The 18,325-nt window shown below is 34.0% G+C and overlaps 1 protein-coding gene across 2 annotated transcripts in view; it reads left to right on the forward strand.

Moving 5' to 3' along the window:
- The window catches only part of USF3 (upstream transcription factor family member 3), a 38,938-nt gene that overhangs the window by 6,761 nt on the left and 13,852 nt on the right, over positions 1–18,325 (forward strand). The window contains exons 2-6 of one of the 2 annotated variants that reach the window (XM_016150674.2): positions 8,920–9,035; positions 10,473–10,537; positions 11,607–11,635; positions 13,210–13,292; positions 17,575–17,671. In XM_016150674.2, the coding sequence (XP_016006160.2) occupies positions 10,491–10,537; positions 11,607–11,635; positions 13,210–13,292; positions 17,575–17,671 (256 nt within the window). In that variant the 5' untranslated portion in view covers positions 8,920–9,035; positions 10,473–10,490. Of the gene's footprint in view, positions 1–8,919; positions 9,036–10,472; positions 10,538–11,603; positions 11,636–13,209; positions 13,293–15,152; positions 15,321–17,574; positions 17,672–18,325 lie in introns of those variants that run through there. The other variant, XM_016150675.2, reaches the window with a different exon arrangement.

An 18,325-nucleotide genomic window follows, 5' to 3' on the forward strand; every position in this document is an offset into this window, starting at 1 on the left:
TCTGTATGAGTGATTATAGCGGCTGTGCATCAGATTCTCTTTAGGAGCTTTAAAAAAATTCCTGTACCCTACCGAAGTTATTTATTCTTTCATCCTTATTACCTACAGTATTAGTCAGCCTTCTCCATAGAAACAGAACCAATAGGTTATATATTACAAGATAAGCCTGGAGCATCTTATAGGGCCAAAAAGTAAGAAAGTCCTAAAAAAACAGATGGGAGAGAGGTGAGGAGGACACATGTAAAGGACACAGGAGCCAACCCAAAAGAGTGCCCAGTGGCCAAAGCTTGAACAAATTAAACAATAAAATAATTATTGCATTAAATTTGACCCAAAGAATAAAATTAATATTCATATGTCCATACTGATACAAATGATTAAATAAATAAATGGAGAGAAGAGACAAATCTTTAAGAATTCTAAAAAAATATGTTTAGATACTCTTTTCTGTAATAGGTGGAAATGAATTCCTTTCTTTTAGTGTGAGCTATACTTAATACTTCCAAAGAATAAGAGTGTGAAAAGGAAAAAATAGTAACATCGTAGTAATTACTTGAGTAGTGTTGACAGCAAATTTGAGGTAGAAAATTGGTGGGGAAGACTACCTTTTTTTTTTTTACAATTTAAATTCTTCATTATGATCTGTTTAATATATAGCAAAATACCACAGACTGGTTGGCTTATAAACAACAGAAATTTATTTCTCATAGTTCTCAAGGCTGGAAGTCCAAATCAGGTTTGCCATCATGTTTGAATGCTGGTGAAGGTCTTCTGGGTTTGCAGAATGCCAACTTCTTCATGGTGGAAGGGGCAAGCAAGCTCTCTAAGCCCTCTTTTTAAGGACACTAATCTCATTCATGAGGGCTCTGCCCTCATGACTTAGTCATCTCCCAAAGGCCCTACCTCCTAATACCATTGCCTTGGGGATTAGGATTTCAACACATGAATTTTGGAGGACACAAACATTCAGACCATAGCAGTGGTCAAAAGGTAATTAATTAGTAGACTGCAAAACAGCTGTTCCAGGACCATTTAGAATAGCTTAATTACTGCATTTACTCAAATGGTAAGTGGTTAAAACTTATTTACATAAGTTGGGGCTATCTCCATCATGGGCTTTAGGGCCAGAGAGAGAATCAGGGTTATACTTTATAGAACTTCTAGTTGCCACTATGAATATGGAGCTTCTTCCTTGAGAAGATACCCAGCTAGGTGCTCACCTCCATCCATGTGTGATACTCTTCATAGCCAGGACTCGTAATCGGCATGCACATTCATAATGGGAGAGGGAACAGAACATGACCAGTGTAACAATAATTACAATAAATATGATGGAATAAGTTCTCATTTTTTTTTTAAAGTTCTTAAACTATAGAAACAAATCTCTGGATTTGTATTGCTACAGACAAATATAAAAACAAAATAATACAGAAAAGTTAAAATACAAGTATATACTCTGCAGGTAAATGTCGAATGAAAGAAAATGTATATTAATTTGTTACCAGGCAAAGTTTAATTCTAGACAACAAATATTTAATTTTAAAAATATTTAATAAAACTTTATACCTAAGGAGCTAATAATATATACTCTTCTTAAATACTTATCTAACACTTAAAATAAATGAGGGCTACAAAGAAAATCTCAAATTCTAAAAAATATTTATTGCTAATCATATTGTAAGGAAACAGTTCACACATGAAATTAACAAAAGGGGAAGCAAATACATAACTTATTTCACAAGTTTTTTCAACTCAGGTTGAAGAGGATATAAAAGCTGAAATTACAAGGAAGAAAAAAAGTCAAGATAATAAAAACAAGCAAATTATTGAAAAAAATGATTCATAATGTGAAAAGGAATTCAGTCTCACTAGTCATCAAGGCGATACAAGTTAAGCAATAATAAGATATCTTGTATTGCCTTTGGACTAATAAATATATAAAAGATGTTGATTACAGCCTCCCCCTCCCCCCAGGAAAACATATTTCTAAGTAAAAATAAAGCATGTTTCAATGACATATATAGCATAATATCATTTTCTAAAAAAATTTATGTGCATGTGAAAGTGCATAGATAGATAGAAAACTCTGTAGAAAGATCAAGAAAACTAATATCAAATCGGTTTCCAACTTGAAGGGGGTGGAATTGAATAAGTGGTAGTAGGGTCTTAAATTTTCCATCTCAAATGAAAGAAATATGCTTAGGGGTAATATTTACTTTTTTATCTTTCAGTATAGTATTTTAAAAATAGTTTAAAATTTAACCAAGATTACATACTATTTAAAAATTAATGTCTTGAAAATATTATGTATAAAAATCTATAGCCTGTGGACAAAGTTGTACCTTGAAGAAATATTATAGTCTTAAACGGATTTATTAGAAAGACTGAAAAATTAATGTGTATATTGGAAGGGAAAAGGCATGCATGTGGTGAAAAATTAAAATTGTATATGAGAATGTATAGTAAGTCTTCCTGGCCACCCTGTCCCCCATTTCTCCTCAAGGCAATCCTTCCAGAGGAAGTTGGCGCATTCTTTGTGTGTGTGTGTGTGTGTGTGTGTGTGTGTGTATGCACCCCCCCCCCCCCCATATATAGTTTGCTAGGGCTGTCATAACAAAATACACACTGTGACTTAAAGAACAGCAACAAAATTATTTTTTTTACAGTTCGGATGGTTAGAAGTCCAATATCAAAGTGTTTGCAGGTTTGGTTTCTTCTGAGGCTTCTGTCCTTGGCTTGTAGGTGATTACCTTCTTACTGTACCTTCCAGTGGTCACCCTTATGTCTGTGTGGTCTAATCTCCTTTTCTTATGAGGATGTCAGTCGCTAGATTAGGCCCCATTCTAATGACTCCATTTTAAATTAATTACATCTTTAAAGACCTATCTCAAATATAGCCACATTCCAAAGTACTGGGAGTTAGGACTTCAACATAAGAATTTGGGGGATACAGAACACAATATAACTATTGTGTGGGTAGAACTATTAGAGTGAAACATCCGAAATTGCAGTTTCTAGAGGCAGAAAAGATCAAATATGGACAATTTCAGATGGTTCAACATAACATGGTGACATATTTCATCAGTCTCCTTGTAATGAGCCTTTCTTTGTCTTTTGAATATCCTCGAATAAATGTCTTTGTGCATATACATGAATATACTTGTGGGGTAAATTTCTAGGAGTTGGTGTATTATAGAGTATGTATTTTTGTGGACCAGATATTCGTCCAGAATATGTCAGGACGGAGCTGGTGTGGGCATTCTGCCTCAGGCCTTCCTTACAGAGGCAATATCTCAAATGTATTAAGATATTCCCAATGGGTTGTTTTGTGACTAGAAATGACTAGTGTATTTTTATTATATAACTGTGACCAGTAAAGTCATGGGATGTGCCCTAAATTTTATCCATGGAGTAGGTAGGATCACCCCACAGAAGAGATTTGAACTGATACTATTTGCATTTCATGTGTCCTCCTCTCAGTGTAACAGTTGCGAATCTGGACATAAGTAATTACTTGGGCATACATAGATAGGGAAATGTCTGAAATCGATACTATTAGATTGTTAAAAGCAGAGAAGCACTGGTATTTCATATATCTCTGAGCTGTTTAAAATTTTTACAAAGAGCAAAAATTACTTTTGCAATTGATTTAAAAAAAAAAAGCGTTAAATCATGGCGTTCCCTTTGAATTTAGGCAGGATATAATTTCGGAGCCAGAAGTATTTATAGTTTGCCTGGACAAGAGCAAGGTAAAGGTCTAAAAAATGCTGAACTATTTACAGTTGCTATTCCTGAAGAGTATAGTTGGAGAGCCAAGTAACTTTTCCAGTTAACTATATATTTCTGTATATTCTTCAAAAAATATATATTTTTAATAATACTGTACTGTGTATTTGAAAGTTGCTAAGAGAGTAGATATTAAAAGTTCTCATTAGAAAAAAATTGTAACTGTGTGGTGATGGGTGTTAACTAGATTTATTGTGATCATTTCACAATATGTACAAATATCAAATCATGTTGTATACCTGAAACTAATATAATGTTATGCGTCAATTATAACTCAAAAATAAAGTTACTTGTGTAGTTTAAAAATAAAAATTAAACTGTATTCAGAAAATTATACTTTTGGCTCTTTTTTTTTTTTTTCTCTTGAGATATAGTTAGACTCAACTTCATAGTGAAATCTCTAGTGGCAGGATTTCATTATCTCATATTCTTATATATGTCATAGTATCCTATGGTTGGCATTATGAACCTCCAATACTGTTGTGCCGAACATGATGGTGACATATCGACAGGAAGGAGCCAACAGACATTGTTAAAGGATGTGAGATTTCTTTGATGGTAAAAGAGATGAGAACTTCTGATAGCAGTTACACAAAGCAGAAAACAATATAGCACACTCATAAACAGTGACTCAAGTTCCCATTGAGATGGAAAGCTGCTACTGAAACCACAGACGAAGAAGAAGGATTACTTTGGGTGTTAAAAGCACCCTCTGCTATCCCTGGGCTACAGTGCTGTTGGGTCAAGATTTAGTGAATTGAAACAGTTGGACCAGGTAATAGGACATTCCGGGTAGAGGATTATTAACTGACAATGCTGGAGAAGATAAATGTGAACAGTAGCTCCTATAGCAAAATACAGAGAGCGTAGATGCCTAAAGCACTAAATAAGATGATAGATGATATATATGTGATATTAAACATAAATGCTATAATCATGATTTTGAATATTTAATGACATGGAGAAATACTCACCTTTAGTAAAAAGGAGAATATAACCTTGCTTGTGGTCTCGCATTTATAAAAAATGAGGTGTGTGTAGGAAAAAATCCACAAGGAAATCCAAAAAGTGTTAACGTTGATTCTTGTGGATTCTTGTAGAGTATTGTGATTGAGAGTAGTTTTAATTTTCTCTCCGTGCCTTTGTTTTCTAGGTATATATTACTTTTATTGTAAGGAAAAACTGTTAAAGCAAGGTGATCAAAATAAGTAGAGGCGAAATAGACTAGTATAGTATAATGGCTGTGACCCAGACTGGGGATTTAAGATTAGTCGTGAGATAATTTTTTTGGATTATATTCTAGTTCAGTGGGGCAAGTCATTTTGATTGGAGAGGAGTAAGGATTTACTAAGAGAGTTCATATAAAGAAATAGAACACATTTAAAAATTGCATATCTATGTAGCCATTTCATAAAACATTTTAAATAATTGTAAAATACATAGGAATGCATTAAACAACAGCAAAAACAAGATCTTCCTCAAACAACTGACAAATAATGTTTAAGTAATGTGCCATAAAATATTTCAATTCAGACATTTTAATTCGACTTGAAAATTCTATGATAAGAATTAGGTTTTGGACTGTATTTAAAGACACCATTTAAATTAACCTTTGCTATTAATTTGCTTTTTGGTGAGAAGAAAACAGACTTTTCCACTAAACAGTTAGACTGAGTTTTCTCCTAAATAAATGCTGTACTTATTTTTAGTGACTTCATATTTTCCTTGTATTTGGGAAATTGGGGATGACTGGTAACTAAATAGAAATTTGAAATTATACACTGAAAGAAAGCAGATATATAATTTGAATTTAGTTATCATAGATCCCATTCTTCAAAGTGCTAATGAAAATATTGTTTCTATCAATTTCCGTAACACTAGTTTTGAAATATAACATTCTTAGAAATCTTTTTATAGTTAATCTGCACTGAGGATGGGAGTGCAAATGGTACCATCACTCTGGGGAAAGTGTGATAAATGTTATGTAAGTCTTTTTGTGGATATAGTCTTTCATTTCTCTTGCCTGAATACCTAGATTGGAACTATAGGGTATATGATAAGCAATTCTACTCCTAGATATTTACCCAAAAGAAATGAAAGACTATATCCTCAAAAAGACATATAAGAACATTCATGGATAGCAGCTTTATTCATAATAGCCCAAGCAAGGAAACAGTCTAGGTGTTCAACAACAGAAAAATGAATAAAGAAACTGTTTGAAACTCACACAATATGTATTCATAGTAGTAAAAAGCACTGTTGGATGAATTTCAAAAATGGCAAGCTGAGTAAAACTGACAATAGAATTTTCAGTTACTACATTATAAAGTTCTATGGTGAAATAAATGAGAACATTGGTTGCCTCTGTGGAAGGAGGGGAAGGAATTGATGAGGAAGAGTCACATGAAAACTTTCTCTAATGATGTACTTTGATAGGAGTTGGATCACACAGGTGTGTACATTTGTCAGAACTCATTGAATGTTATACTTTAGATTTATGCATTTTATTATGTGTAAGCTTTACCTCAAGGGGAAAAAATTTTAAAAGATGTGATGCTAATGTAAATGATCTGAAGCCCCCCCTTTGAGAACCATTGGATTTGACTAATTTCAGAAATAATCCTTTCTTACCATGAAAAATAATAATTCATATATTACTAATGTAACATTTTGAAGTTTTTCTTTAAAAATTCATGGCACTGTCAACATAAGAATATCCACACCTGTAGAGAATTTTTATGAGCTTAATTGAACAGAACTGACACCCTGCCAGGAAGCAAGATCTCAAGATCTCAAATGCTCTGGAAAATGAATTTTGCAGTTTCTTTTATACATTTGGAATCTAGGGAAGGAGGGAACATAGGAAGATTATGTGAAGGTGGGAGAGAGAAAGGCAAGGAAATCTCTGATTGGATTATAGTATAGTTAACAAGATTATGTGTTCCTTCAAGGGTGGTTACTCTTCTAGGTCTCTGGAAAAGAGGATTACTTCTGGCATTTCACAGGTGTGTTAACTTAGAATCACAAGAGCAATGGACAGGGCTTGCTTAAGGCGAAAGTAAATCTTTTATAGACCTAGGGCATAGCTGCCCACCATGACCTGCCCAGTTAGGAATTTGTGATCAGATCACCCTGTGAGGTCACTTTTGGTTAGATTTATAACGGAGCCCCTTTTTTGTCCATAGCACTTTAAATATTTTAAAGGGTATATTTGTATATACTTAAATAAATATTGTACTAAAAGTGCCGCTTCCTTAGATTAGTTAATAAGTGGACAAGGATTTATGACAAAATTATGTAGTTCCTTATTCCAATAAATGTTCTTTTTAATGTTAGGAATGCAGTTTTGATACCAGAAAGAATTGGACGCGGAAATAATTTTGCATGGAATTAGATGTAATTGAATTGGTTAAAATGTGGTTTGAGATGGATGTTTGTAGTGACATTTAGTAAACTGGATATTTTTGATTTGCAGTTGTATTTCTTTTTCAGTTGAACGCCTGGCTTTCATCACAGTGTCATTTACTCTAAGATTTTAGATGTTTAGAAAATTAGAACTTTTACGTATCTTAATTGTAACATGAATCTGCAGATTTTCAAAAGTGCTACCAGGGAGCAACTAGAACTTGGTAGTAATGACCAAACATTGACTCATGGGTATGAGGCAAATCTGACCTTACTGATTTATAGGTTAAATTATGTTGTCAACTGTCATGCCACATCCCAAATAATCAGATGCTGGAAATTTCACCAATTAAAGCCACTTGCCTCTGTTTCTAAATTTTCTATATAAGAATCACCCTAGGCATTTTTCCTTTCAAAATTGAAATTCCTTAAACTGATTCAAGGGGTCTGGGATGGGCCAAGAATTTATTTGTATTATTATGATAATTCTTATCAGGAATATTTAGGAAACATTGCCCTAATGTAGAGCTAAGTTTCTCAAACTTTTTTGTTAAGGAAAAAAAAAGTGAAGGAGGAGGAGGAGCAGAAGAAAAAGAGAAATCACCCAGAGACCTTGTTGAAAATACGGATTCCCTGTGCTTTTTATTTGTCTGGGATGAAGTCCCCAAATCTACATTTTTAAAGAGCCGTGGATGCCAAGAAGAGATTCATTTGATGTGAACCCCGAGAAAGGATTTATCTGCTGAGATAGACTCACAATGATTGACCAAGGGCCCAAATTTTATGAATAATAAGAGTCTAGCAGCCACTTGCTGACAGGATCTCATCAAGTACTCTGTTTGCACGGAAAAACCTCAGACTGAACTCAGGCTTCCTGCACTATGCCCTGCTTGTTTATGCTGTCTGAGCCAACCACTGCAGGGAAATCCTGGTTTCCTCTTTCTGCCCTATCCAACCAGAAATGAGTACCTCATTTACATAAAATGGACTTAATTGGGAACCTGGGTGGTAACTTTCCTTATGATAGGTAGCTTCCCCCTTTTCTCAGTGGAACACAATTTAGATTGCTACCTGAATCTGTCTCTCCATTTCAGCTTGTTTTGCTCAAATAAATGCTTTTAATTCTTTATTAAGGCAGAGTTCATGTAATACACATATCTGAGGGCTGTCTTCCTAACGTCACTGCCTTAGTGGAAAGTCCTTGTGTAACTTTTCAGTTACTCTCATGAGAGGAGGGGGGAGTAGGAGAGTCAATGAAAGATAATTTTAGAATTAAAGACAGATTTTTTTCTCTTTTTTTAAAATTAAACTTATGGGGGTGACATTAGTAAATAAAATTACGTAGGTTTTAAGTGTACAGTTCAATAATATGTCATATGTATATTGCATTGTGTGTTTACCACCCAAAGTTATATCTTCTATCACCATGTATTTCACCCTTATCTGCACATGGACAGATCTTAGTATAAGAGCTCAGTGGAGAACCAGAACTTAAAGCACAATGGGCATAAGAGAAAGGAGAGAATCACCTCCTGGTTGCAGTACTACCATCTTTTTGGATAAGCTATTGGAAAGTGACTTTTGAAAGCAGCTACATTCATTATTTTGCAAGTAAGGGGCCGGGAATTCAGGATCATCCTATGTGCCACTGAAAATCTGCCTGCATGCTATAGGTTATCAATTCTTGTTTTACATGCTGCTATAAACATTGATATTTCTCTTGTGTAGTAAGAAGAAAACATAACTTATAGACCATCTTCTGGCAGAAGATGATAAATTTGGATCAGAAACGGGAGGTATTGGAAGCCAGGAATCAAAAGTGAAGAAATTCTGCAAGCCCTTAGGTGAGAAAAGTGACAGGGACTTTTTTACTTACCTGTCCCACATTATCATTACATGGTTATCTAATGTGAGCATGTTGCTTTTAGGTGGGTATGTGCCCTCACAAATGTTAGGGAGAAGGTGGAATAAGCTGCTGGAAATGGGTCTTGGGCACACGTTTCTCCTCAGGCTGCTTGAGTCAGTGCTCTGTCATGACTGTCTGCATTCACTTCTCCTTATTTCCCAGGACCTTCACCCTCTTTCCCAGGGTTAAAGCCTTTACCTGAAATACCTCATTACTATTCATAGCTAACATTTACTGAATTCTTCTTACTGCTTGCTAGGCATTGTGTTGTGCCCTTCCTTCATTCTTTCATTTGCTTCTTAAAACAACCCAATGATCTACATACTGTGATTATGATCCATTTTGTAGATGAAACATCTGTGATTCCAAGAAAATATATAACTTGCCCAAGACCACAGCTAGGAAATGGGAGAACCAGATTTTAAAATCATGCTGACTTCCAATTCCATACTTGTTGCTTGCCTTCTTTCTTTCTCAGAGAGAAAATGGGCAGCCACATTTGCACGTCCTCTAGTATACTAGAACAGGTAGCCCAACTTGACAGACCTCTTTTGAAAGGTTGTCAGTTTCTGGGATTTAAAAGCATTCAAGTTTTCGTTATGAAATATTCAAAAATCACAGATGAGAAAGAAATCAGCTCTAATATTGCTGGCCCTATAGAACTATCATTAATATTTTAATGTATTTGCTTTGAGACATTTTGGGCATATGTTTATATTTCCTTATAGTACATATATTCTTTAGTATCATGATTTTTAAAATATAAATAGAATTTTTATACTCATACTCAGATTTTAATGACTCCCAAATGAAAACATAAGACTTCTAACAGTTTGAAATGAAAGAAGCCTCGCAAATAAGTGAATTAATGAATGATTGCTTGCTTCTATGTTTGGAATGTTACATGTTTGTCTGCTTGTCTGTCACTTTAGTTTACCCTGAGTTCAGTAATGGGGACCATTGTTCTAGTTTAAATTTCGTATCATGAATAAACAGTATCATGAACAAAAACATACTCTTCCAACTCAAGTCTGTTTTACCTGTCTTTCCAGGTCTTCCTCAAATTGATACTCCCTTTAAGTTTTTCTTGAGTCCCAAGCCATAATGATTTTTCTCTACTCCAGTCTTCTTAAGCACTTTCTGGCTATGTCTCACATTTGACATTCACCATGTTCTTAATCTGCTGGTTGTAATATTTTGTGTTCTGTTTTATTATACCTTTTTTTTTTAACCATGACACCTAATCCAGTGCTTTTTCATGATGTTGCTGTTATTTTTTAGCATTTTGGTATTCAAACCAAATTGCTAATAATCAGCTTCTCTAAGATACTATAATGACTTTAAATTTTCTGGTGTGTCTTTCCATGCCTTGTAGGTTCCTATCTTTGTAACCATGCCAGAAATGACAGAGAATGAGACTCCTACAAAAAAGCAGCACAGGTATGTAGCAACAGTCCAAAAATAATATAGTTTCAGAAGATAAGAAGAATTAGCTCCTACTTTGTTAAATAGGTTGTCATTTGGGAACTTGGATGCCTAGCAAACCATCGTTCTTCAAAACTATTTGTGGATAAATAGAAATAGGTTTATGGAAGGGGGTACATAGTTAAAATTTACCTGTCCTTCATATTCTACCAGCAATGTAACAACTAAAATGGCACTCAGTTTCTCCTAAAATTTTTACTTGCATACAGTAAGTTCACTTAGGCTGAAGTCGGTTCGAATGGACATTTAGTGACATTAGAAACCATTAATGCCAATATGTACATCGGTATAATATTATTTCTGGTTCTTGTATAACCCTTCTTCTGGATTTCTAATATTTTGGCCAATATTTCTGCTTAGAATTGCATGCCCAATGCTTCCATTAATATTAAAATTGTTCTCTTTCCTTACCAAATAGCTATTAGAGAATGCTAATATATTGATTAACTGTACTTGAAAGGGAAAATCAGTGTTTTCAGTAGATTAGCTTTTAAGAAAATTTAAGAATTTGGATAACCTAAGGTACATAAATGTAAAAGATAGCTCAAATGCCAATTGTCAGTGCATGGGTGTTAGCGGCTGCCACATTTCCCTTGGGATTTCAAGTTTCCTCTCTACTGTTGCTTGTCTCCTTTACATATTCCCACCTTTGGGCTGAGTGCCAGGGCAAACATCAGAAGTCACCTACTTGACACATCTCTTTGAGAGTTGACTAGCTCTTTAGTTACATTTTTTAAATAGTTAGTTTTCAGTGATTGAGTTACTTCCCAACGAATGACTTCTGGGTATTTAGGAATAGAGAATTGCAGTTGCTTTCAGAAATTGTGGGTTTTTAAATTTATATTGATGTATCTGCAGTTAAGTTTTCATACCATAATATATATTAAGAACATTTTCTTCAGATTGTTTGATGCAACACATATGAATTCATAAAATTTATTTTTATGTCTCAAAATATAAGGTGGTGAAAATATTTTCCCATTATTTTCATGTTCCTTTTATCTACATTCTTTCTTTTTTTCAGAAAGAAAAACCGGGAGACACACAATGCAGGTAGAAACAACAATTTAAATTTTATTTGTTAACCTTTTTGCATTAAAAATAAAATTATACTGCAGTTGATTATAAGTTTTTATGTTATAAGCATGGAATCATTCATTATGTTTTAGGAAAGTATTCCTTTATTGTTTTTAATTGAAAAAACACCCCCGAGTCTTATGAAGAGGGCTTGCTTATCTTCTGATTTATTGTCTATTTAGATAATTTAAGGATTATCTACAGTCAGATCTAAAAAAAAATTTAGAAGTTAATTTCAATTACTCTATAAATGATATCTTTCTTTCCCTAAGGAAAGGACTCTGGGGAAAATTTTATCTGTGGAGAGATGTGTTGAACACTGGTAGGATATTGCTGTTCCCCGGAAGGGAGTTTCCTGCCTTTGAATACCCCTTTATCACTGTGGATAAAGAGTCTTAATGTTTTGTTTTGTTTCTACCTCCACACATTAAAAAATCTGTTTTTAGATAACAACAAATACTATTAGAGAATGCAGAAGAAAGGTGAGCTGTACTTTATCGCTTTGCTTTTTTTTAGCCATGCTAAATTAGCCATGTTAAATTTAATCTTTTTTGGCTATGTAAACTCAATCTTTTTATTAGAATCATCTGTCACATGGTGCTATAAATGTGTCTTGATAGTAATTGATTAAGAGAGAGTAATTAGATGTCATTGAAAAGGACGTCCTTACTGCTAGATTCTGAAGCAAAAAGTATATATTTTGCAAAGCAAGATTTACCTATGCTACAATCTGAAAGATCATTCTTTTAGAAGGACTGGAATTCTTTGTTAGAAAGGAAAATTTTAGAAGACTTTCTAAGAGAAAATAGCCAAGACTAATGTTTCTACCAACGGTGTCTTACAGAAATTATTTAGCTTATCTCTTGTATTTTCTCACACTTTCCATACAATTTTTAAAGTTGTAGCATGCAAGCCTGGAACATTTCTTAGTTAACTGAGAAGTTGTCAGTTTCCCAGTTTCTTGAATGGGAAAAAATCTATGTAGCCAAAGTGAACAGCCTAGACCCCCACAGGGGGGAAAAAAAAAAACCAGCGCTTTTTCTTGTCTATTTTAAGTCATAACATGATTCCAAAAATGTCTTCTGGTCATCCTAAAGGGTGTTTGAATATGTCTAGAAAGGTCTCATTTGCCCATCTGCTGTAAAGAAGCAGCTTTCTAGCAATTTAACTCATTAGTGGGTTCTTGAAATTTAGTTATCATTAAAATCTCTAGTAACTACTTGAAATATAATGATAATGGCTTAATAGTAATATATTATTAGCAATTTCTGTTTATAATTTGAATTTAGTTATTATAGATCATTCTTTAAAGTGCTAATAAAAGTATTGCTTATATTAATTTCTATAACACTAGATTTGAAATATGACATCCTTAGAAATTATTTTACAGTTATTCTTTAGTAGATACTGTTTGATAAGATCTTAGTGTTTTTTTTTGGTTGTTGTTTGTTTGTTTTATTTTTACCTAAAATTTCTTTACCCAGGGAGAATGAGGCAGTTTGGCTGTAGTACTGTAAGGTTTGATAAATGGATTTTTTTTCTCTATCTAGTGGAGAGGCATAGGAAGAAGAAAATCAATGCGGGGATTAACAGAATAGGAGAGTTGATCCCATGTTCCCCTGCACTGAAGCAGGTAAGAACTCTAGTCCTATTTTCATTCATAACTTGTGAACAGATAATTCCCTGTCGTTTCCATGTTCAGAATGATTATTTTTGTTCCTTGTCATTACCAGTTTTTTGGAGTTGATGAGTGCCTCCTTGTTTTTCATTTGCTTAATTTTATATATACCCATATTTAATTCTTCCTACACTTCTAACAGTCTTCTACTACAGTTTTCTATATGATCAATGGACCATATAATTTCTAGATCTTTAAAATCTTGAATTACTTGGTCCCATGATTACAGTTATATATGTGCCAGTGTATTCACCAAGTATTTCTTTTATTTTCTGCCAACTATGCCCTTTACTATCTTAAATTCTTACCTAGAATCTTCTAAGGGTTTCTTCTTTATTTTATTCTCCATGCCCTATCAACCTTCACTAGTACTTAAATCTTAGTGTATTAAAGATGACAGTTTTCCCTAATGAAGATAGCTTTTTGTTTCTTCTGATAATGAAGGTAAAGAGTGCACATTGAAAACAGAACAAAACAAAACAATAAAAATGGAAACAATAGAGAAAGCATAAAAGTTTAAAAATAAATTGACACGCAACGCTGAAATTATAACCACTATTAAAAATGTTATTAACACATCTCTCCAGGCATTGCTTTATGGGTATATCTGTATAGTTTCATGATCTGCTTTGTCATTTTTACTCAGTGGTACACAATAAGCTTTTTCAAATGTGATCTCTTCTTTTTTTAATGGTTATGTAGTATTCCATTGTAATGGGATATCAGAATTTGCATTAAGCTTTTAAAATTAATTTTAATTAACATATACAAAATTAATATATACATATAGCAAATAGCACAAAAAAAGCATTAAACAGTGTCTTGTCTACTGCTTCCCAGTTCTAATATAGCTTCTTAGAAGCAATCATTCTCAATTGTTTTCTTCTAGTATTTACCTTTATATTTTGAAATAATGTGGTTATGTTACTATATCCTTATTTTCCATTTTACATATTATCTGTTGACTTTCTATTATGCTTTTCCCTTGATTTCCTCTTGTCTAATCCTCACAAAATGATTCTACCACAACTTTTGATTAAATTGATATTCAGTTTTTCTGTTATTATGACTGTGAAAACGTTTATTGTTGATTAAAGAGTACTATATTATGTTTCATTTCATATGTGATTTTTGTTTTTTGGAGTTAATAATTGCCTCATTGTTTTTCATTTGCTTGATTTTCTATATACCTATCTTTAATTTTTTCCACACTTCCAATAGTCTCTTAGTACAGTTTCTACATGGGCAAATGTACCATATAATTTACATTTTCCCTTTGAGACTTTACTTCTGGAACCCTCTACCCTTTTTTTATTCAATCTCAATTGGTTGATCTCTTCTAGCTCTTCCGTTTTTAATTGTAGCTCTCATATTCTTAATTTCCAAGAGTCTTTTGTCTTATTCTTTTCGTTTCTTTTCATGTTACATATTTGTTTCATGGATATAATATCTTATCCATCTCTGAAAATGTTATATAGAGTTTTTAATTTTTTTCCCCTCTATTCTGTGTTGTCTTGGTTTTGTTTCTTCTGATCTACAACCTCCCCCTCCTACCCCTCCCAGTCGCACCACCCCTGGCTTGATGTCTGTTTTTCACTTTCCTTACATGTTTAGTGATGCTTGGTTGTTTTTTCATTTTTGAGAATAAGGTATTAAAAGCTGATTGCCTAGGCTTGTCTGTTGGTGGCCTTAACTGTTGAGTGATTAGGTAGTGAACTGCTGTTGTTGTGAAACTCAAAAATATCAGTATATGTAGTTTTTTTGTTTTGTTTAGTTTTAGGGGTAGCTATTAATTTTTTTATTTTTATTTTTCAGAGCAGGATTCTTTATCCCTCTACCTAGCAGTGGGAATGGTTGGAAGAGGAGTCTGAGGCTAGTTGCCATTATTCTGGGAACTGGAGAATCTCATGCTTTTGGAGGCAGAGTTTTACTTTACCCCCCTGTTTTCACTCGGGAGCCTCATCTTGTTCACTTCTGTGCCAGGTATCCCTGAGGCTGAAATTCTCTGGTTCACATTTCACAGAAAATAAACTTGTCTCCTGTGGTCAGGGCAGAAAAGGGAAGTCATCCAGCTGCTTAGAATGTACGTGCGGGGGTTGGTTCTTATTCCTGCACAAGAAGAGTCTTTCCAGCAGTCCTTTCAGTTTTAACCCCATACTTCACCCCACCTTCCGTGGGAGCTGGAGCTTCCCAGTCCTGAACTTCCCAGTCCTGACCTGGCTTTTGGAAGGCCGGATCGGTTTGCTGGCTTCTCGGCATTATCTCCTTCAGCTTAGGTCTTAAACTTCAGTTTCTTTTTATTCTCCCCTACATGGTGGTACTTAGTCTTGTGTAAATGTGTTTTTTAGTCTTTTTAGAAACACGTTTTCTGTTTCTTTAACACAATTTCAAACTTAAGGGTAGGCACTGTCTTACTGTTTTTCTTCCTTCATATCTCAATATATGGTAGCTACTCAATAAATATTGCTATTTTCCTAGTAATCTCTTATTTTCCTGTTCTTTGCTTTCTTACCTGCAAGTTTCTCTGAAAGGAAACTGTAATCATTTTACTTCCTTCGTGACCTAGAGTATGCAATATAAGTCAGTATTTGGCTCCCAGAGGCAGAGTAGATTTTCTTCACTATTGCTGCACTTCCCTACTCCCATCTGCTGTAGACAGGCTGTAGGTGGGTATCACCAGGTTCTGCCTTTGTCTCTACTTTTGCTTTTAAAATAGACAACATCAGTTTTCTCTCTAAAGTGTTTCCTTGCTTATATTGGATCTCTTTTGGGACTCAGACTGGTAATAAGTACAGCCTTTAGAAAGTATGACAATAGATATATTTAAATGCTACATGGAAGTATCTCCAAGATATATTTTTAAATTAAAAAACTAACGTAACATACTGTTTATAGTATGCTTGCATTGGCTTTAAAAAATATATATACACAAAAATGGGCATAGAATGTTTCTGGAAGGGTACACAATTAACTTTACAGCAGTTTCCTCTGGAAATGGGTCTGGAGAGTTAAAGTGAAAAGGAATGTTACTTTTCATTATATATCCCTTCATGTTATTTACACTTTTTTTTTTTTGCCATATACACACATTATGTTTTCAGTTTTAAAAATTGCTAATTAAGAATAAATAATAAAAGAACATGTTGACATAAAATGCAATCTTTTTGAAAAGTTTAGAAATAGACTATACTGGTATCATGACACCAAAACACAATCAAGTGACATTATTTTCTCAACTTGTTATGTGGAATAGTTTGTAGTTGTAGTTGACAGAGTAAAGAATAACATCAAATCTAAAATTTTTACATGGTTTTGAAGGTCCTCATTGGCCTTTTCTCCTCCTACTCTTCTACTATATACTTCACTCTAGTCCCACTCACCTCCTTACTGATTCTCCGATACACCAAACACTACCCTGCCTCAGAGCCTTGGCTTTTGTCAGTCCTGCTACCTGAACCCTCTTCCTCCAGATACCCACAGGGTATACTTCCTTGGACTTCTTTCAGGTCTGTGTTCAAATGTCACCTTATAGAGAGGCCTTCCTCAACCTCTCTATAGCAGAGTGCCTTAGTCATTTGGGCTGTCATAAGAAAAATAATATAGACTGGGTGACTTAAACAACTGAAATTTATTTCTCACAGTTCTGGAGTCTGGGAAGTACAAGATCAAGGTGCCAGCAGTTTGGTTCCTGGTGTGGGTTCTCTTCTAATTATATCCTCACATGATAGAGAGGAAGTGATCACATGTCCTGTCTTTTCTTCTAAAAGGCACTGATCTCATTTATGAGGGATCTACACTCATGACCTAATTATTTTCCAAAGGCCTCACCTCCAAATACCATCACACCAGGAATTAAAGTTATTGCATGAATTGTAGGGGAACACAAACATTCAGTCTATAGCACAGAGTAACCTCTGCCAGCTATCTGGCTCCTGTTTACTCTGATTTATTTTTCTTCATAGCACATCACCATTTGATTTTATACATATATGTAAATAAAATTCCTCAAATTGGGAGCTTTTTTCTGTTTTGTTTGTTATATCCCTAGTACTTAGGACAGAGCCTGACATATAGTAGATAATAAATACGTAGATGAACAGAAGTTTCTGAATGTGGTGCCTTTAAAAAAATTTAAAGATACATATTATATATATGTGATAAAACCAAAGCTTCAAGTTTCTTCTGGCAAGTTCTTACTCTTCAGTGAAACTTTTAAATGGTTAATTTTCTTTGGCAGAGCAAGAATATGATCTTGGACCAAGCCTTTAAATATATAACAGAATTGAAAAGGCAAAATGATGAACTCTTGCTTAATGGAGGAAACAATGAACAAGGTAAAGATTTTAAGATTCTTTTGTTGTTTTTTCACTGTTCAGGCCTTTGTGTCACTGTGCAACTTATATTAGGATACAGAAGGCTTTTTTTGCCCCCAAACGTTATTAAGACTATACATTCGGTGGGTCTGTGAGAATAGTGTTACAAATAAATTCATTTTAGTTTACCTCTTTTTCCCCTTCTGTGAACAACTCTAATCATGCAGGCATGCATAATTTTAATTTTGGACTCTACCGTGTATTTCATGTTTACTTAACTCATGATACAAATAATACTGGATCGCCTTTATTGCTGTTGGATCTTCCAGCTAGGGGAATCCCATAAGAGGATGTAGGGGAGAATCCTGCTCAGTGTAACTTAAAAACAACACTTAACTGTGAATTTACTCAGAAACCCAAAACATTTAGTTCATAATTATTTATATTATATGTAATGTGTGCATCAGACTGCCTAACATTTAATGGTATTTGATTTTTAGATAGAGATGAGTTTTTTTTATGCTATCAACTGAGTTATCTTTTTCCACTTGAACTGGAAAAATGTTACCTTATAACAGCTAAAAAGAAAAATATCACTGGCAAATATAAAGCTCAGAGTGGTAGCCCACTTCAAATTATCCTTTATTTATGGCTCTGACAAGAGCAGAGAGAGAA

Source organism: Rousettus aegyptiacus, unplaced genomic scaffold (genome assembly GCF_014176215.1).
Source record: "Rousettus aegyptiacus isolate mRouAeg1 unplaced genomic scaffold, mRouAeg1.p scaffold_m13_p_4, whole genome shotgun sequence".
Taxonomy (NCBI): domain Eukaryota; kingdom Metazoa; phylum Chordata; class Mammalia; order Chiroptera; family Pteropodidae; genus Rousettus; species Rousettus aegyptiacus.